The following is a 20,776-nucleotide window of genomic DNA, read 5'->3' as shown; positions in this document are numbered from 1 at the left end:
GCATATCGCAGTTACAGATGAAATCAGGGGCGGTAATTACTGAGCTGTGGTTGCAGAGAGTTATTAACTTGCAGTACAAATTAAGAGTGCTGCACTGTTGAGTGGGCTTTGTCCTTGCGAAGGGCCAGGACTCCGTGGCTGACTGCAGAGGCCGGGCTACACAATCTGCAAGGTGAGCTTCTTCCCCAAAGAGCTCGGCCAAAATGAGGTCGCAAGTCAAGGCATTCTAGCTTCTCGAGCAAATTAGCTCCCTTCCAGTCTCTTTTGCTACTGATGCAGGTCAGGATTAAAAAAAAAAAATAAAAAAATAAAAATTACTATTAGAAAAAATAGCACTCACAGCTTCTGGGGGTTACTGGGCTACAGAGGAACCCCAGCAAGACCAAGTTTTAGGAATCAGGCGAGCTTCAGCATCCAGCTATCACAGCTAAAACCTGCACTTCTGGAAGCACTGCAAGGCTGTCAAATTTTTACTTGGGAGCAAAAACCTAATTGTAGAGATCATGTCACCAAAGGAGTGCTTGCACTAACCTCAGTGACTCTGGATCAGACTAGCTAGGACCATTAGGGCACTTTTGCCTTTTGCATTTTGATAGCTAGAAACAGATTTGAAATCAAACCTGAAGCATGGGTCTGCACAATCCTATAGACCAAAGTGATTTAAAGGCAATAAAACTGCTGTTCTAAAACTTCAGTCAACTCTTTTCTTAAATTTTTCTCTTTCAGTAAGTAGGTCTTCCATACTGGGGCCAAAAATAGCTGGCCAGTTCTGATCTTGTTTTCCCATCAACACGGTCACGTCCCTCAGAGCCTGGAACGCTTCAGTTTCACACCAGCAACTGGGCTAAGTAAGACATTTTCCCATCGGAGAATACTAGCTGCATCAAACAATTGATGGAATAATTAGGGTATTACCAAAGTGCTGTCAAGTACGGACTTAAAGAACAACTGAAAAACAGACACAAAATTATTACTCCTAAATGAATCAAAAGATTTAAAAAAAAAAAAATAATTAAAATAAAGATCCTAGGACTTGACATGAGCAGCACAATTAGGGAAACACCCCCAGCAGGTGGGTCTTCCACAGTCAATGTCTGACCTGGAAAGGAAACACAATACGATCACCAGCACTCACGCAACCTGGGTTTACAGTGGAGGGTGAGCTGCTCTCAGTCTCCCCGGTCAGGTTATTCCTCTAGGAGGCACTATGTTAATTACAAAAATAAAAAAAATACAGCTGCATAACTGCATAGTGGTCATCTCTGAGCACTCCTCTAGGAGTTAGCTGTAACTGTTCACATAGGCACAGGGAAGGGTAGTGTCAGGGATGGACTGCAAAATCCTAGGAGCAGGACGTGCAAGGTCATATGGTCACCGAGGCTACCGGAGAGTTCATGTTGGAGACAGTCAGGTGCTGGTTGTTGTCAGTGCTGCACTTGGGGAGGTCGTCCGTCTTACAGAGGATCTTGGAAATGATCTTGCGGAAGGTGTAGCGGAAGTCCCTGATCCTGTAGGCGTAGATGATGGGATTGATGACAGAGTTGGCATGGGAGAGGATGATGGCCATATACATCACCCACTCAGGCTTGGATTTGGAGAACTCCTCATGGAAGTGAGTGATGCAGTTCAAGATATGCAGGGGCAGCCAACAGAAGGCAAAAAGTCCTACAATGATGGCCAGAGACTTGGCTGCGTGGACCTCCTTCTGCAGTGTGGTCCTGGAGTTGCCCATCAGTTCGATCTGATGCAACTGTTTGCAGGCGACCATGAATATCTTAATGTAGATTCCCAGCATGATAACAAGCGGAAGCAGCACGCAGCCAAAGAAGTTGAAGTACACCATGTAGCTCATCGTTACCACATTCTCAAAGAGGCATGAGATAAAGCAGCCATGGTGCTCTGTCCCGGTGTCAGCCCCTGTCTCGTTGGTGGCGTTGGGACAACCACTCATGGCTTTATTCCAGCCCATAAGCGGAGTCAGTCCAATTCCAAAGGACAGGAGCCACAGCACTGCGATGAGTCCTCTCGCCCGCTTGCCAGTCACCAGACTATTATACCTACAGCATCAAGAACAAAACCAAGATAGAGCCATTAAATAAATGAGCGCTCATGACTTCCCTGCAGTTAAAGTCACCAGCATTTTGGCTAATGCCACAAAAGCCCCCCCACACCCATGCAGGAACCTCACCTCTGTGATCACCGGAGGGGTAAAAAATCTCACCTGTGCTTTACACCTACGCAAAGTGATTTGGGGAGGTGATTCACTTACTATTCCTGAGAGGTGCCAAGCACCACCCCTGCCCGCCAACATCTTTCAATAGGAGGTAAGCACTTGGAGTCTTAAAAAAGCCTTTATCATTGCATGAGCCTAAACCACCAACTACAAGGAGGCCAAGAACAGGGGAAGGCTCACTCTGTAACCACCAACCTACTCTCTTGCTCTAAGCACCCACTGCTGGGCACGCCGGGGCACGCTACTGGGCTACATGAACTTCTGGGCTGACCTGTTACAGTGGAGACAATGCTGGCTCTCAATTCTACACTGTAATGGGTAGCTAAAGACTTAACCAGCATCACCACACACTTACAGCCTTAACTTGCTTCAACTTGGGCTGCTCTTATGCCTGCAGCAATGCTGGCTTTCACTGGAGATTGCAGCAGTCCCATAATGTGATGTCCCTTCCCATGCTACCTCATACACTAAGGTGGGAAGTACACATGTGTGTGGAAACCAGGGATCCTACTAGTTTCCCAAACAGTGCAATTCCTGGGTTACACATGCCAGACTGCAGCCCACGCGAGCTTGTTGTGGCTGGATAACAAATACTCTGAAAGACTTTTCTGAGGCAGCATCTGAAAGCAACTGCCAATGATGGATTGCTTAGGAGAGTTACAAGTTAGGGTTTGTGTATCCATTCAGAGTCTCACATCCAGGCGTGGAGCTGGGAGCCAGGGTCACTGGGCTCTTCTCCCCCCATTTGATGTCCCTGCTTTATGCATCCTCCATCAACAGTGCTGATGTGGGCAGCTTCGCTTAGCTCCCAGGGCTGGTGTCGGCCTCTGCTGCTCGTGTACGTGATGTGCCAATTCTGTAGGACACGCACCGTCGAGACGTCCTGAAACCACACACAAGACTCGGACCTGCAGCTGCTGAAGCTGTCTGCGGGGTTAAACCATACAGCCGTGCGTAGCTGCTGCTCACAAACGATGCTTGTGCTCTGCTGACCCACCATAACTGGTTGTGAAGATCCAGACTTTTAAGTAAAGGCCTTCCTTGGGCACCTGCTGCTCTCACATGTGTTACAAAGAAGCTCCGCGGTGGCCCAGCAACAAGCTGATGCCATGCTGAGGGGTGCAGAGCCATGCGCTGCCCCACACCTTTCCTAACCCCACGGACTGGGTGCCTTCATGGCCAAGAAAACAAAGGTTGTGGCTGATGCTCAGAGACACAAATGGGGCTGGAACCTAAAACAGCAAAAGTCAAGCTGGTCTGGGTGCAACCAGAACAGATGCCAACATCAAAGCATCAGTCGGATCACTTTTTGGAGATACAAAGAACCAGCGACTGCCAGAAAGACAACATGAGAAACCCATTACTGTCCTCTCCACAGCCAGTTAGCATCTGCTGGCTGACATGCATGTCCCCCCCTTCCCACACCCTTCTCTCAGTGCTTGTTTACTCTGGCTTGGCTACCCTGCTCCTCCTTTCCTAAGAACGTTTGTTCTGATTTTCTTCCGGCCCGTGAGGCAGGGGAGGGTTTTATTCCCACAGAACCGCAGCTGTGCCTGTGAATCACACTGCGGTCGCCTCCGTGCGAGCCCTGTGTCCCTCTCCTCCTGCAAGCTACAAAGACAGGAGGGTAAGTGGGGGGGGTCTGCCAACACGAACCGGGCGGCAAAGAGGGGCTGGGGGGAACCCTCGGTTCTTTTGGCACAGCCGCTGTGAGCGGGGCTCGCTTCGGGCACGGCCGGGGCTGGCCGAGAGGATGCGGGAGCAGCAGCCACATTTAGGCGCTGCTGAACTGTGAACACACTCCACAGGGTAGACGTCTAAAGGGCAGGTCCAGCCACTGAGGGGTTTCTCCTGCACTTTTCTCTCGTCGTTACTGAGTCTTACTGCTTCAGAAGATGAGAAATTATCAGACAGGGCATCAGTGAGGCCAAGCGCATTGCTTTCAAAACCCCGTGTTAAGTTTTCAGGAGCGGGAGCTGGTCTGGGGCTGTGGGACCTGAAAACGTTAAGATTTGATTCGGAGCAAGTTCCCAGAAATCCGATCTCTTGGCAAAGTCTGAGTCTCGAGCTGCAACGTTGGCCAAGCTTCGTCAGTGCTGTAGGAGCACCAAGAGCTGCTGCTGACCTGGAGCTCTGCACGTGGGAAGAAAAAAACCGTGGCTCCTTGGCTTGTGCTATTCACGCTTAGTTGATCACTTCAGTTGCTCCTCTGCTGCCTCAGTCATTTCACATCCCAAGAACTATTGTAGTGAGACTGGAAAATGTAGAAGGGACCATTGTTCAGAAAGAGAAACCGAAGGGTCAAGAGTGTTGTGTGCCTGAATCAGGCTGTGCGCAGGAACACGAGGAAAAGCCGCCGTGGCTCAGGGTGCCGTGCGGAGGCCGGTGTCCACCGCGCCGCTCCAGGCTGGTGACATTCGGTGCTGTCTCTCGCTGAAAACACATGATCCCAAATAAGGCTTCTTCCATCTGCTCTTCTCCTGAACTCTTCTGCAAAGATAAGGCTCAGCTTGAAGGTTTACAAAACCAGTTAAGAAGTCACTTAATTTTCCAGTGGCTGTAATGGTGGCATGTTTATCTTAGTGTTGCTTGCTCTTCTCCAGGGCACACAGCAGAGCTGCAGCCAGGATCACGTTTAAGCGGGGGGCCCTTTAGCGAGGAGGAGGAGATGGAAAAACGTGCTGCGCTCCGGGTCTGCAAGAGCCAGAGCTGAGCAATGGAGAGGGCTGCAGGCCTGTCAGCGCAGGGAAGAGATGGCGTTCATTGAAGGGGAGATAGTTATTCACAGCGAACAACACACTCTTTAGAGTAGCTCTTTATTTTCACAGGGATGCATTGCAAATTCCTCCCAGCATCTCTCCATTCAGTGGACTGATCCCAGGTGACGATGGTGGTCGCTGCTGTGACTGCAGAGAAGGGCCACAGCTGGTCAGAGCTACCAGCCAGAAGAGGCCAAGGTGAAACTGGGGAGAGTTCAATGCTCTAAAATTGCTCACTAATTCCTTGTTGTTACCTTAGTACATTTGGTGGGACACTGCCTTAGGTTAACAGAAGTTAAGCATGTGCTTAAAAATAAAAAGAAGTGCATGACTATTACTAGATCAAGGCACGAAGAGTCTCGTTAGTGAGCCGCTGCACACAACTGCAACCCCCGTCATAAACCCCATTAAGAAAAGCAGGCATGGGCTGTGAGATAACTGAGACTCAATTTTTTTCCTAAGCTCTATAAAACATGATCAGACAGTGAGGAACCAACAAATTTTCACAGCTCTGAATGCTCCAGCAAACCCCTCCCTCATTCTCTTTTAGGCTTAATAGTATTAGGCAAAAAACTATTAAAGTAAATTTACTCACCTAAGTCTGCTCAATTTATGTATAACAAATATTGAATCTCCTCTATGTTTCTGCCCAGAGGCATCAAATGTTGCTTTAATGTAAATAACAGCTGAATATTTTAAAACGATTTATTGAGATTAAATAACCTGGCAATGCATTAGTTCCTTTTACACCGCCAGGCAAAATCTCTTTACTGGCGTAATCATCATCAAGCAGCTAATTACCTCAGCTCCCACCCAGTGCCCCCGCAGTGGACACGCTGCAGAAGCCCCAATGCCATCCCCACTGTGCTGCCGTCACGAAGCGATTCAGGTTTCTATTCTTCCGACATACATAACTATACGTTTGCCACCAGCGTCACAGTCACACAGCCCGGGTTGCAGTAGGTCAAATACTTTAAAGAAAGTTCAGCTGCTTTTACAATATGGCTCTGACCCACCGGTGTTACCGTGTACAAGCGCCAGGCTGCTGGGTCTGTACCTGCTGTGCCGTCACCAAAACGGGCCAGCAGCAGAGGCTTCAGCCAGGGCACAACAGAGCTCTGCCCAGCCGCCGCGCCAGGGAGTCAGCAACCGCTCTGCCACTGAGGCTGGAGATGTCCCCTGAGCTGGCCCATGGACTGGAGATGGTGTCCTTCACCCAGCAGACATCGCTGTCGCCTGTGGCCCCTCCACTTCAGTGATGGCTCAGCAAGGTCCACAGCTTTTCTGGAAGAGCATCATGGCAACCACCAAAGCGACAGAGTCTTACATTAGCGCAGGGCGCAGGAAGGCTCTCTGCATTCTCCAGGCACTGTGCCTCTGGTTGGTAGGATGGTCAGGGTTTGTTTTTTTTTTTCCCAACAGTCTCATTGCATTTCTACTGCTATTTACGAGAGCTGGATACCAGCCAAGACACCCAGGCAGGCATTGCTAAGCACAACCGGAGCTGAGCAGGACTCGCTGCCAACCTGCAGCCAGCCCAGCCTCTCCCGTGCAGGAGTTTGGCTCCCGACTGGCAGGAACTGAGTCATGTCCTGCACGTACCTGGCATCTCCCCACCAACCCCTGCAGTGACCCCGTGCAGATCACCCCAGCAGAGGCATTGCTGCCCCTGAGCTCTCGTCAAACGAGGAGCGTACAGCAGCAGCCAAGGCGTAATTCAGCATTTAGGGCGATCAGACGTGGGCCAGAAAAGCAGCAACAGCCTGGAGTCTGGAAGGGGACTATTATTCCCACATTATTTATCCTCAGAGAGCAGGAACGGGGGAGAAACCCCCGCCGTCCCTGAGCAGCCCAGAAGAATGAACAGGTCAAAACGTTGTGGTGCCAGATACCCGCTTTCCTGGTGCTTGGTGGAGTCTCATGGTGGCCCTGACCATGATGCTGGCTGATAAATTACTGAGTAAATAAACCCGAGGTTAGCAAAGAGCAGAGCCAATAGCAAATAGTTTGTTTTACTGAACATCTGAGATGTGTCGCTGAACAAAAGGGTGATCTGCAAGCTGAGAAACTGCGTCAACACTTGCCACCATGCGGTCACCAGTGCTGTGGCGCAGGGTCCGCCACGCTGGGCAGCGTTCGACCACGCAGCCCTTGTCCTGCCCCGGGGCAGGCAGGCGGGAGGTGACCCCTTTGACTGTCACCTGCAGAGTGGCACAACCCCCGTACATTTGTTCACCACGGCAGCCCTGTTGCCAAAGTCCTTCCCTACCCCTCTGCTACTGGGCCACAGTTGGAGACAGAAAAACGAGCTCCATCACCTCTGCCATGGTCTGAAGACTTGCAGCTGGTACCTGGCAAATAATACACTGTAGGTCCTCGCTCTTCAGACGTCTGCAATAAGAGGTCCACCTGCCCAGGCATTAGCACTGTCCCCCGTCCTCGCTGGGTGCCTGAGTAAAATCCCTGAGGCTGACTGAGATGCAGCTTCTAGCAACAAAAAGATGTTAGGAGAAATCCACCCTCCTCGGTCAGGCTTCATCTCGCCAGCAGCCCTCAAAAGGCTGCAGGGCTGCCAGGCTGTGCTTGTGAAAGCTGCACACGGACACCGGGTGTTTCAACGCTTCTCTTGTGTGTGTAATACAATGCTGAAGCTGCAGCATTAACTTTTCCAGCAGGAAAATTTTCTCTCATGACGGAGCCTCCCAGGCTTGCTTAGTCCAAGCATTTGAACAGGGATGCCTTGGCAACTTTAACTGGGAAGAGCCAGGAGGGTCCCAACCCTTGCCCTGGCATCTTCGGAGGCTCTGGGATGGTGTAGGGGAGCGCTTTGAATCAGGCAAGGCTCTAAACCTGCACACGTTGTGTGGTCAGCCTCACTCTATACCGGCCCCTTGCTGGCAGAGCAGTGCTGGACAGACGTGTGTCCGTCAGCAGAGCTGCAGTTCAGCAGCAGCAACACCAGCGTCCGTGTGCCCCAGCCAGAGGGGAGGGTGCTGCGCTGCTCTGCTCAAGGAGTTTGTGCCAGTTCTCCCACTGCCAAACTCTGGCGCAGGATCAGCCTTTGATGAGCAATTTCGGTGCTTAAACTCCAAACTCACAGGTATCTTGTGCTGAGGCTACATTCGATGGGATCAGTGGGGAGACACAGGCGTGATGGCTGTGCAAGGGATGCTGCAGCCAGCTTGGGTCCTCTCTGCACCCCCTGTGCCCAAAGCTGTGGAGGGAGCCCTGGGGGCTGGTGCTCCCCGCTGCTCCCCCTGCTTCCCTCCCCGTTCTGCCCCGTGCCCAGGCTGCCGGATGCAGGGAGGTGAGCAGATGGAGACTTGCAGAACTTGGATTATGCAGGTGCTCTGATACAAACAAGCAGTGATAATTTATATGTTTCTATTTTAAGTGTGAAGGAAAATATACAGACACCTCCATTCACAAGGGGAGAGAGGAATGTGGCTGCCAAGCATTGTATCCTTGTCATCTACTTGCAGCTGTACTTTGCATCTTGCTCTTTTTTTTTTTTTTTTTTTGCGCTATAACAGCATGAAATAAGCACCATTGCTGCCATTCCACATGCACAGCCATGGAATGGAGATCACATACCAGCTGAAATATCCTGGCAGGACATTTTAAATGAATCATAAATTGCACCTCAGGGCGGGGAGGGCAAGAAAAAAAGAAAAAGCTGTGCTTTTTAACCGGGAAGGAGTTGGCGGTTGGAGTGAGAAATCTGATTAGCGGTTACGGTATTAGCCGAGGAAGCAGAACATCTGCGTCTGTCCATGTCCAGTTGTAGACAAATCACTTCCTCCCGCATCATCTGTCCCTATTGTGTGCAGGGCACAGCAGCAGCGTCCCCCGCTCGCACTCCCGGCCTTCCGCTGGACGGGTTACTGCAAACACGCCAGCACCCACAGCTCAGGTGAGCACCCAGGGGTTATTTGGAGGGCAGGAAGCATTGCTCAAGGCCATCCATTTCTGGCTGTTGGGAGCACCGCTCCCACTGCCTGGTGCTTTCATGGGAAATCTGAGCGGCTGCAGCAGCTCAGCCGCTGCGCACCCAGCCTCCAGGGGATGGAGACAGCCCTGAACGTGCCGTAAGATGCTGGCTCGCGGCCACCCTTAACCTGTCAGGAAAAGCTGAATGGGAAGAAGCGAGCGCTCGCAGGGCGACAGCCCTCCCCAGCTCCCGGTGCCCGGAGCACGCGCCCACCGGGCAGCACCCCCACAAGCACCCCCACCCCACCGGGGAGCACCCCACGCTGGGTAAGCGGCCCCGCTGTTGTGCAACCCTGGGTAATGACATGTCAATGAGAACACCCGGCCCTCGCAACACAGAGCCCGGCTGCAGGCTGCTGCTCAAGCCTTGTCTTTAAAAGGGAGGCCGGTGTGGGGGTGCTGCTCTGAGCTTTGAGCCTGGATGCTCGGGGAACCCAGCCTTGCTTTGGCTCCCACCCTCACAGAGCGAGGAGGAACAACCGCCTGCTTGCCTCCCAGTGCTGTTAGGTTTCCATTCCTGCTTGAGGCACCTAACCAGCAAGGTCACAGGCTGCAACGCAATCATTTTTAGATTTGGAGGATCACTAAAAGGCATTTAAAGACTGGAAGGCTTTAACTTTCTCCAGGGCTTGCTTTGTTTACGTTATATGGCATTTTCAGCCTTAGTCTGAAATAAAAGCTAGATGATTTTGAACTAATAAGAGAGGAAGACAAGCCCAGTGTGTGATCAGAGGCTAAGGGCTGGAGCTGCTCCAGACCTGCCGTACTGCGTGTTTGCTTGCTGGGAAGCAATTCTACCTGGGAGCAGAGTCACAGAGATGTGAGGCAGAGAAAGGCACGAAGAGCAGCACGGAGACCAGGATGAAGCAGGCCTGGCTGAAGATGAGCCCTCGGGTGGACATTGGCCATCTGCTGCTCCCAGAGGAAGGCGGGGATGGGGGATGCCTGCCAGTCAGAAGCAAATCTGTTTGCAGCCCCCAAGTTAACTGCTCCCCAGTTATGAAGGCTCCAGATTACTCTTCCCAGGACAAAAATGGACAAAACCCACTTGTGCTTCACACTCAGCCATGGCGATGCCTCTTGGGATGAGCCGGGTGTATGGAAGGGAGCGTTCCTTACCCCTGGGTACCAGTTTGTGCCAGCATGCCCCAGCCCAACCCATACAGGCTACAACCACGCCAGGTCCTGCAGCCTGCGAGCTTGGACTATCGAGTGCCTACAGGTTTAAAACCCTCTCAGCAAGATATCCATACCCATGTGCTTATCCCTCCTATGAACTCCTCCTTCCCTGGGGTGGAGGCAGAGCGGCTGGGAGAGTGAAGGCTGCCGTCTACAGCCCCCAGCTCCCGCCTCACCCCGGGTTATCCCCGCACACCCCTCCACGGGCTGGCACTGCAGCCCTGCCGCTGCCAGCCCAGCACCGGCTCAGGGCAGGGGAACGGCTGAAGGGCATCGGGTTTGCAGGACCAGGAATGTGGGAAGGAGAAATGCAGGAGAGGGCGGTTTTGGCCCAGCGCACCCTGCAAACGGTACGCGTTTGGGTAATGTGAAGGATTAAGAAGGGAAACTGCAGCTCAGGCTGCTGTGAGGTGGGGAGCGCTGGGAGGGGGCCGCAGAGCTGTGCACTTGTTGAACACCGACAGCACCTGTGATGTGGATGTGTGAATATTTTTCTCACACGCACGCTTTTCACCGCAGCCTGCAGCCAGGCAGGAATTTGCAGTCGCTACCCTGGTTTCTGTCTGCAGAAGCCGGCCACAGCCAGCTCTCGCCCCTGACGGGGTGAAAAAAGGTGACTGAAAACTGAACTAAGACACGCGGGCTATGAGCAGGGTGCAGGGCGGGCTGTGGGCTCCCTGCCCACGCTGGGCAACCCCACGCTGCTGTGAACATGCGTGATGCTGGGGGACTGCCAGAGGTGTGCAGAGCCCCCGGGGCACAGGAAGGAAATGAGCTCAGCGCTCCGCACGCCGGCTCTCACACGCCAACAACCGGCGACATCAAAACATGAGCAGACGCCTCAAGACACCCATGTGCAGGCAGGAGTGTGCGATACCTGCCTGCCCTTCATGCTCCATAGGGTGTTTCTGAGTCCTGGAGCACAAAAGCCCGGTTCTCCCTGCCCAAGACCGAAGAGCTGAGAGGAGCCTGCAGCCCTCCCGAGCTCTTCCTCAGCACCACCCTCCCTCCAGGGCTCTGAAGCCCCATGTTATCTGTCTCATGGTGCCTGGGGCTGAGAATTTTTGTCATTCCAAACCTCCCAGAGCGGTCAGACCTCAGATGTGCAGCACCGGGCTGGCTGAGTTAAAGGCGGCTGGTAGAGGTGAGATAGGAACTATGATTCAGAGCAAGCTGTTTGGGTGTGATTCTGTATATAGAGCAGTGGTGCGACCGCTACCCCTCCCAGGCACCCAGTGCCCTGCTCACTCAGATAACAGATAAGGGTGGGGAGATGGCAGATCTCTGCTGGATCACTCTTTCTGTAATGAAACGGGTGCTAAAGCCCTTCCCGAAGGCCCCAAACCACTGGCCTCTCCATCCGTCAGCTCCAGCAAGTTGCTGCTCATCTGCATTCCCTGCAGAGCCCTGACCAACTTTCCCAAGGGCTGGTGGATCTTGCGTGGTCAGCACCAAACCCAGCACCACTCACCCACTCACGCCTCATCCCAGCGTGCTCCGGCAGCTCGAGGAACCCGTCCTGTCCTCGCCTCCCTGCCCGCCTCCCAGGTTTGAAGCAGCTGGTGACACAGCATCCAGCCCCCGCGTGCCAGCTACGCCATTGCAGCACGACGGGCAAATCTCATGGAAGAGACCGACAGGTCTGAGCACGGGGAAGGAAGGATGTGGCCAACAGCCACCCCCACAGCACCGCGCTCCCGGTAACCTGGCACTGGGGTTTGGGTAGGAGGGCGGATGTGAACGCCGGGGTGCGGGGTGATGGGTGCTGATGCACAGTGCATCATGAAGGGGGTGCAGGCAAAGCCCCAGCCATGGTGGCACTGGTCCGCCTGCACAGCTGCTCCTGCAGGGACTGTGCTCTGTCCCTTGTCCCCAGCGGGTCCAGCAGCTCTGGTCACAGTGCTCAGTGACACGCTGGTGCCCACATGGCACCGAAGGGTGAGTGTAAGGGCACGGACACACCCCACTGATCTACTCGCAGGTTATTTGTGGCTCATGCCCAGGCCTGATGTCATCCATAGGATTAGGAGATAATCCGCTCTTCGGCACGTACAAATTCCCTGAGCCCGTCGTCGGACTTCACAAAGCCCGGAGAGACGATGGGGAGGGGAGAGGACTGACACATCTGTAGGCACAGCTGGCATCACTGATTCCTGGCATCTTGCGGCTCAAATATAGTAATAGGAGCCCCAACATCCCCTGCGTAGTGACTGCGCGGTGTAGCCAAGGGCCAGGGCAGAACACTCCTAAAATACTCAGCTTTGCAGTCTGTGCTTATTGCTATGACAAACTGCAAATTCATAAAACCCCCAAGAACAGGCCTGTTAATTAACAAAGCAAAAACTTTTAACTGCAAAATAAAACAGTTTGCTGTCAAAACATTTTGGTTTAATATATTTTTTGCAGAGAGGTCAAAAGGTCTTCTGGAGCAAAATTCTGCCAGATTTCAAAAGCTGCTTTTTTCGTCTAAAAATTAACCTGTATTTTTTATAGATTGAGCTGGCCAAAACTTAAAAAAGCTCCTAAACCCAAAGCTCTGGATTCTGGCTCAGCCCAGAGATGGGTGCCCTCAGCTGACAGCCTGCCACTCCAGCCACCGCTCCCTGACATCCCTGCTACGCCCCAGCCTCTACGGGAGCTGTGTCGGGGCAGAGGTCTCAAAGACAATTAATGCCCTTCCTGTCAGGATTTTTGCTTTTTGGGAGGGAAGTGACCCCCAAAGTAGGGGAAAAACATAAAAATTTGGGACATGCATTTTAAGGAAACCAGGCTGCTCATAACTGAAAATAGCTGTGATTCCCCCCCTCTGGTTTATGGCCATGAGGGCACATGCAATTATTTCTGATTTTTTTATTGTGCTTCTGTGTCCAGAGTCGGCTGTATCCGAAGCCTGGAGCGAGCGGCAGCCCTGGGAGGCCCACGGCCAGGCGAGCGGGTGCTGCTGGCCCCGGGCTGCAGCACAAACCCCCCCATCATTCTGCCTGAATCGAGCTCAACTGACACGAACTTCCTTAAAGACATGACAGCTCCGTTGCTCAAGGGAACACGCCAGCCCTCCTGCCCGCAGCACTCCGCACGTTTGCCAGGTTTGCTGCACATTAAGTTTATTAAACAATGATAGCCTTGGCCGGGCACAGCCGTCTGATGGACCGGGGAGGCAGAGCATCCACTGCTCTGGAATACTGATGCCTCCCATGCTGCTCGGGTCTCAGGATGGGCACCACACATGTGTGAGCCACACATGAACAGCAGAACATGCCTGGGAGTTCAGATGAAGGGCAATGCAACGATTTCCCTTCAGAAAGGAAATGAAGCAAGGGCAGAAGAAGCAAGAGCAGCTGCAATTCTGCGTGTCGTTGATGGCACACAGAAAATGGCAGGTGAAGACCAAGGCTCTGAAGAGGATTTTCTCTCCTCCCCAGTGGCTCCAGCCCTCCGACCTGCCATAAATACCCACCAGTTTCCTTTGCCGAGGAACAAGCTGGGAGTTGAAAGGAATCCAGGAACAATTCTTTGCTGGAGAACACAGAGGGAACCCCCTCCTCTGCAGCAGCAGGGCACAGCGAGGGCCGGCGGCCATAAAGCATCAGCCAACCCACCTCTAGAAAGGACACTGCACAGCTAAAGGGATCAGACAAGAGCAGCAACAATCCAAATGGAATTAGTCCCCATGAGGAGAGCAGAAGCGAGCTGGACTGTTGCCTTCATCATGTCATAGATAAAAGGGGCAGCAGCTCATGTGGGAGACGGGCAGCGCCAGAAGCAGAGCAGTGCAACACCATTGACAGATCATGATCCAAGCCTGGATGCTTTGGCTGCAGGGGGGCAGCACGGGCTCAGCAAGGTGCAGAAAGGGAGAGGGCATGGTCATGGATACCTTGTTCTAGTTCATGGCAAAGCTGCCCAGGAACATCAGTCTTGTACTTCTGCTGGGGATAAAATTGAAGATGGGAGAGAACTGAATCCAGGGAGGAAGAACAAGCACCAGATCAGCTCAGATCGCAGGGAGTTGGGGCTAATTTTCCCTCCGCAGGTCTCAGCTGGGGTGTTTGCCAGGTAGGCAGCAGCAGTACAATGTTCACTGTCCTGCAGGAGATTACCAGCCGGACAAGGGCACACATAGCGTGATGCTGCACAGGGTGTTTGCTCTCTAAATACAGATACTCTTCTCCTTCCCTAATTCCTGACACATTTGTTCCAGGCATCTATCTGTACCTACAATTATTAGCCATGCCAAAGGATTTTGGTTAATGCAAATAAAAGGGAAAGCTTTTATTCCACCTACAAATCTTCTTTGGCTTGCAGCTATGGGACTGTGGGGTGAAATCCAGCCCTGAAGAAAGCCAGAGAGCGAAAGCCTAGCACCGCTTTTGTGCCAAACACTCTGCAGGATGGATTTACTGCTGCTGAAAGATGCTCGATTGCCTGACTTACTTTGATATTCTGCTTGGAGGAAGCACTGTGGGGAAGCGAGCTTTCAGGGGGTGGGGGGGGAAGTCGGGCTGGCAGACGAGAGCAGGGATGGTGCCGTGTACCTGGGGTGGCACAGGGATGGGCACGCGCAGGCAGCAGCGCTGCCGGGTCGGAAGCCCTGGGGTCCAGGAGGGGTGTGGGAAGCAAGGCACGGTAAGAGTGCATCTGAAGACAAGAAGCTGTGTCCCAGTGCGCTGGCCAGGGGAGAAGGGACCCGGGGAAGGGCTCAGAGCTGCAGCTGCATGAAGTGGGCAGCACGGGCGGGGGCTCCTCCACCGACAGTAAATTTGTCAAAAACAAACAAACAAAAAAAAAAGAGTTTCAAGGGACAGAAGGAATTCATGGCTTCAGGTCAAATCCAGCAAATATTTTTAGCCAGAAGAGGGAGGGTTCTAAACCACCATTTTTAAATAAGATTTTTGTTCTGCAGTTGTCTAGATGAGAATTTGTTAGTTCCTTTCCAGCGAGGATGCCTCCATTTCAAAAAGCAGCACAGCAACATCGGAAGGGTTAAGCAACTCAAACAAAAATCTGCCAGGTTGGTCGGGATCACGTTGTTTCACTGAAACCTCCAAACATTGCCGTTTCAGTTTGATCGAAACAATTTTCCTCTTCCCCATGGGATTTTCTGGTTCAACCACAGAACTGAAAAATCCATTATTAGCCTGGCTGTAATGCAAACTTCTCCTGCGCACCCCCAGCCTGCAGGCCTGCCCAGCCTCTCAGTGTGCTTAAATAGCCCTGAAATAGTGTTAAATAATACGGCACACTCAGTTCTCGATGTCCCTGCAGAGGTTTCCACAGGGAGGTGGTGGATGTGACAGGGACACTTGTCTGCTCTGCAACAACAGCGTTATTTATTGGAATTGCTAGATAGGGCTGGGTACAAATCGTTTTCTTAAACGTTTAATACTTCATGGCCTGTTATCAGCCTCTGCACTGGTCTCCAGAATGAGTTTTTTAGTGAGAAAGAAACTTTTTCTAAGGTCGCCATTCCTACAAATTGATGACCAGCTTTCCCTTTCCGCAGTACAAACCTCCTTCCAGAAACGGCGCGTGCATCTACCTAGAGCGGGCGGCTGGACACGTTCCTCCCCCCTCACTGCCGGCAGCACTGTGGAGCAGCTCGGGAATAACGATGCTGACGAGACAGCTCTAACCAAGCCTTGGTTGGAAAACCCTAGCGCAGCAGAGAAGTGTTTTGCCAGTGTAGCGTTATAACCTCCCCTATCCTCTTTTGATCTTGGCTGTACAAATAAAAACAGCCTTTCAGTACCAGTCCCTAAATCTCCTGTTGCCGAAGCACTGACCTGTCCATTGCCCTGCACTCCTAGCAGTGAGAAACTCCCGTCCTTTTAAAGGAGTTTTACTTACTGGTCACCTCTGAGGGCAATGAAATGGCCCTCAATGCCGAGACCAAGTTTAGTCCAAACTTCACGCTTCAGACCAGCCTAGGATGGGACTCCTTGATCTCCGTTTACAGCTGAAGGGGTTGTACGTGTCCAGCTAGGAAGCGCTTATAGGAATAAAGATGTTTGTGCAAATGGAATAAAAGATTTGGCCTAAGATGGGGTGAAAAAGCAATGTTGGAAAGGATCCTGAAGCATGGCAAAACTGCCCTGGGATTTCATCCCACACAGGTGTATGAACTGACCTCATGGAGAGTTGAACAAACCTGCTAGAGACCAGGATTGTGAAAAAAAAAAGAGACCGGAGGAAATACTTGCTATTTTGTCAGTTGGCAAAACCACTTCCCTTCTGCAAACGTGTAAACGATCCCCTCAGAGCATTTCTGATCTGCTACTCTTGCCTCAGATTCCAGCGGAGTAGAAACCGATCTGACAAGATTCAACTTCCTCAGCCAAGCGCTGCAAAAAGCACTCGTGGTACCAAGGAAAAGAGTTATATGCTTGAACAGCTTGCTTGTGGCGGGTGGTGTGATTAAACTGAAACTTAAAAAATCTGAAACATAAAAAAATGCTTCTGTCGCTGCTGCTGTGCTGCTAGCCCCCATCCCGAGAAAGCCCCAAACGAATGAATGGAAGAGGCACCAAAGCATTAATCCGGAGCCAACGTGCATCTCCGAGTCCAGCCGGGTGGCTGGGAAGGTGAACAGCCAGTGCCAGAGATGCTGGCTGCAATCTGAACTGCTCTGCCCCCGCTCCCTCCTGTGCAGACTGGGGCTGCAGCTCGGCTCTCGCTTACTCTACATGTCATGGAATTTCCATGTGCCGTGCTCCGATGACACACGCAGCCGCTCAGCATACATGTATTTCCACTATCGGTTTTTATCATCTGCCTGATGACTAATTAGTATTTGCCCAACATATGGGAGTTCTCCGATGCAAAGTGCCAGAACAGGGTGAAGGATTTTTTTTTAAGTCATTTTAGGGTGAATTCATTGCTCGTGCAAGGGAGATACCTGAGACGAGCAGAATCTAGGAAAGCTGCAGCTTACACAGTTCAGCTGAGGTCCCTACGCCAAATCTGTCCTGCTTCCCCACAGCCTCCACTTCTGACCAGTCCCCTGAGCGGTCCTGGACTTCCCCAGCGGGGCTCCATCCATGTCTTCTTCTCAGGGACGGACAACAGAGACGTGAAGGAGACAGAGACTAATGGACTCAGGTCATTTGTAATGCATAGCCGCAGTTTCGGTGCACTTAAGCTTAAGGAAGCTGCTGCACCAACTCACTGGTGAAGTGCCTGTAAAATATACTCAATACCTTTTGCCCCAGTATATTGCACCGTCCCATGAATTAGAAGGAAACCAATTTATGTCTTTGATACTGCGCTTGGACGAAAGTCTAGACTGTAAAATTCTGAAAACTGAGGTATGAATCCTTTCTCCTTCCCTCTTCCCCTTTCACAGCGTATACACAGGGCTGACACCTTCTGACTGATCTGTACACTCACGGTGAGCACTCAGAAGGAAAAGGTATGTATGCAAGCACTGAAATATGGTTTCAGCATTTGTAGATGCAACAAATTGCACTTTTGGTTCATTCATTATATCCCTCTAAAAACTGGAAGTCAGCCTAGTTAGACTCTAGTCCTAACCGAAAATGTGAAATACATACAAAGTCATATTAAGATCTATTTAAGATGACTTTCAGCCTTTCTGAAAGTATTGTGACATGAGCTCAGGAAGAGACAAGAGCTCTTACAGAACAGCCTGCAAAATGACTTCTCTAATAGGCTGGAAAGTAGGAGAAAGAGTGGTTGCTCCTATATTTAACTACCTGGGAGATGCCCAGACACCACAATAATGGGGGCTGTATAAATACCTCCATAGATTAGCTACAACTATCCCAAGCACACTACTACATCACTGCGGAGCCCCCCCAAGAAGCCACTGACCCTCCCAAGACAAACATCCTCAACAAAGAGAGCTCCCAGGTATATTTTGAAGTAAGAGGCAGGATGCCGAAAACCTGATCCCAGTCCTGCAGCGAGTGAGTGCGAAATCTCTGCTATTTTCATCATCACCTGTGAGCAGCAAACCTCTTACGGCAACACTAGAAGTCCCTGCATGCTAAGGCAAGGAAGGTCACAGTCTGGGCTGCCAGGGAACGTGGCTACCTGCGTCCACTCCAGTCTCTTACCTCAGCGGGATCTTAATAGCCAGGTACCTGTCGATGGCCACCGCCAGCAAGCTGAAAATGGAGCTTTGGGTCAGCACCAGCACGAAGCAGGCGAAGAAGAGGCAGCTGTGAAAATCCACCTGGAATCCGATGCTGATGGTGATGGCGAAAGGGATGGCTAACAAACCCACGGCAATATCAGCCACCGCCAGCGACACCAGGAAATAGTTGGTCGCGTTCTTCAAGGTACTGTTGATGGCCACGGCCCAGCAGACCAGGACATTGCCAGCGATAGACAGCACAGCGATGATCAGTTCCAGCACGATATAGGTGGTTTTCATAGTGTCCATGGCGAGAGCCCAGGGCGGGGAGCCAGAACTGTTCACGAGAAAAAGGTACTTTCCACCGGGCGCCCGTCCGCAGGTACCAACAGGCCACGGGGCAGCGCTTCCCGCAGAGAAACACCCATGTCCGGGCTCACCGCCGCCTCCCGCCCGGCCGCCGGGGCGTGGGGGGCCGGAGGGAGGCGGCGAAGCCCCGGGCCGCGGCCCCGCGCTGCCCGCACCGCCCGGCCCCCGGGGGGCATCCGCGGCTGCGCTCCCGCCGGGCACCGATCACCGATCACCGCCCGCCCGCCGCCGGGCCCGGCCGCTGCGCCCGCCGCGGGGCCATCCGCCGGCACCTCGGGGCGCGCCGCGGGACGGGACGGGACGGGACGGGACGGGACGGGACGGGCCGGCCCCGCCGCCGCTCCGCCCGGGGATGCTCTGCCGCCGCCCGCCCCGCTCCCCGCGGAAAGCCGCTGCCGGCCGCGGCGGGGCTATTTCTGCACATGGGGCGAGCGGGGCGGGGAGTGCGCGGCGCCGAGCCGATTGGCCGACAACCGGCGGGCCCCGGGACGGCACCCCCGCACCGCCCGGCACCGGGACGGCAACCCCCGCACCGCCCGGCACCGGGACGGCAACCCCCGCACCGCCCGGCACCGGGACGGCAACCCCCGCACCGCCCGGCACCGGCACGGCAACCCCCGCACCGCCCGGCCCCGGCACGGCAACCCCCGCCGCTGCCCCTGGGCCCGGGCGCCGTGGCCGGGCTGGGTGCTCGCCACGGGTGTTTTCGGGGCGATGGGCTGCAGCCACTTTGCCAAACGAGGAGTAAAAAGTTGTTCCCCCCCCCCGAAACGTTTCGGCCCACGCTGTCCCCCAGCACGACAAGGGCTGCGGTGTTGCTACACCCGGGACACCGCCGGCGGTATTGCCACACAGAGAAAAATCCCCACGAGCGCTGACCCAAAGTAAAAGATTTCACAAAAGTCATGACACCACTCAGTCTGTGGACAGTTACCACGCAACGTGACATTTCCTGATGCAAGAAAATGGCAAAATACCATGGATTAGCAAACGCTGTTACTCACAGGGCTACAGGAGTTGAGTTTGGGTCTAAGGAGCTTGGAAAAAATGAAAACCTGATGCAATCACCAAAGAAAGGGGTTGTCTGCACTGGTGGATCTTAAAACTGGTAAAGAATACGAAGATAAATATAATTTAATAACTACCTACCTTTTCATCACAGCTTTCATGCTTTATATTGTGTTCACCATCAAAACACAAGCAGATCAGAGATTGAACTTCACACCAGTTTTGTAGCATCCAGCAGTACTAAATAATCCAGGACAGAAACTAGAAAAAAATCCAAACAATTAAGCAAAATAAACATTTCTGTAGCAAACAGAAAGTAAAAGAAATTGCCATTGTTTTTTTTTTAAACAAAGTTGGAAATGAAATCCTGTGGAAGGGAAAGCTTTCTGGGGATCCAAAGTTAAAACAGAGCAAAAACACATGGGAAAAATAGGATCAACATGATTTCTATGGACATGGCATAAATGGAAACGCCGTCATTGACCAGCAATGCTTTGGATCAGACAGATGTGAAGGGGAACTCCTAATTTATATCGAATGAAGCCATTTTTTTCAAGGTGGACATCTCAGGAGCAGAATGTTTCAGGATGACTAGGACGCTGAAGGAAAGCCATGTCTGTGGCATATTTAGTTCGGTGGGGACGTACAGCAAGGCCCCCTTTGCTCCTTTTAGACAAAAGGATCTGCATTTGGGGAGTGTCGCTGCCCCTTGCCCTCCCACCTAACACCTTTGCATTTCCTATCCTCCAAGCACTTTGCTGGCACAAAGAAAGGACCGATCCTCACGACGACACTCACAGGCAAGCACGTAGCTCCTGCGATTCAAACCTCAGTGTCCTCCTGGGACTGCACTGAAAGGAACGACAGAGTTTCGAGGAGAACTCAAGGCTGCCGGTCCGCAGCCCTGCCACGTCAGGCTGTTCCATCTTTCTCAGCACTGGCTGGATCCTGAACTTGCCTACACTGGTTTGGTTTATTTATTATTTTGGGATGAGTGTAGCTTCCCTCATGCAGAGCCTGTTATAATCATGTAAATGATAGTAAACTGTCGTGGAAAAGCACTTTTCTGCCCAAAGCAATGGATTTACATCAGGGTTTTTACACATGTTGTTTTCCTAGCTCTAAAGCACGTGCCAACAGAAG

General features: G+C 52.4%; 1 protein-coding gene across 1 annotated transcript; it reads right to left on the bottom strand.

Moving 5' to 3' along the window:
* Window positions 1–1,353: 1,353 nt before the first annotated feature.
* On the bottom strand, window positions 1,354–18,595 carry ADORA2B (adenosine A2b receptor). Its single transcript, XM_050909085.1, has 2 exons — window positions 18,237–18,595; window positions 1,354–2,057 (listed from the first exon to the last, which is right to left on the bottom strand). Exons 1-2 carry the CDS (start codon window positions 18,563–18,565, stop codon window positions 1,364–1,366), a joined length of 1,023 nt encoding a protein of 340 aa, XP_050765042.1. The 5' UTR covers window positions 18,566–18,595; the 3' UTR covers window positions 1,354–1,363.
* Window positions 18,596–20,776: the final 2,181 nt, after the last annotated feature.

This window comes from Gymnogyps californianus, chromosome 20 (assembly GCF_018139145.2).
Source record: "Gymnogyps californianus isolate 813 chromosome 20, ASM1813914v2, whole genome shotgun sequence".
Lineage (NCBI taxonomy): Eukaryota > Metazoa > Chordata > Aves > Accipitriformes > Cathartidae > Gymnogyps > Gymnogyps californianus.
Note: the sequence above shows the minus strand (reverse complement) of the source record. Positions and strands in the feature narration are given on the sequence as shown.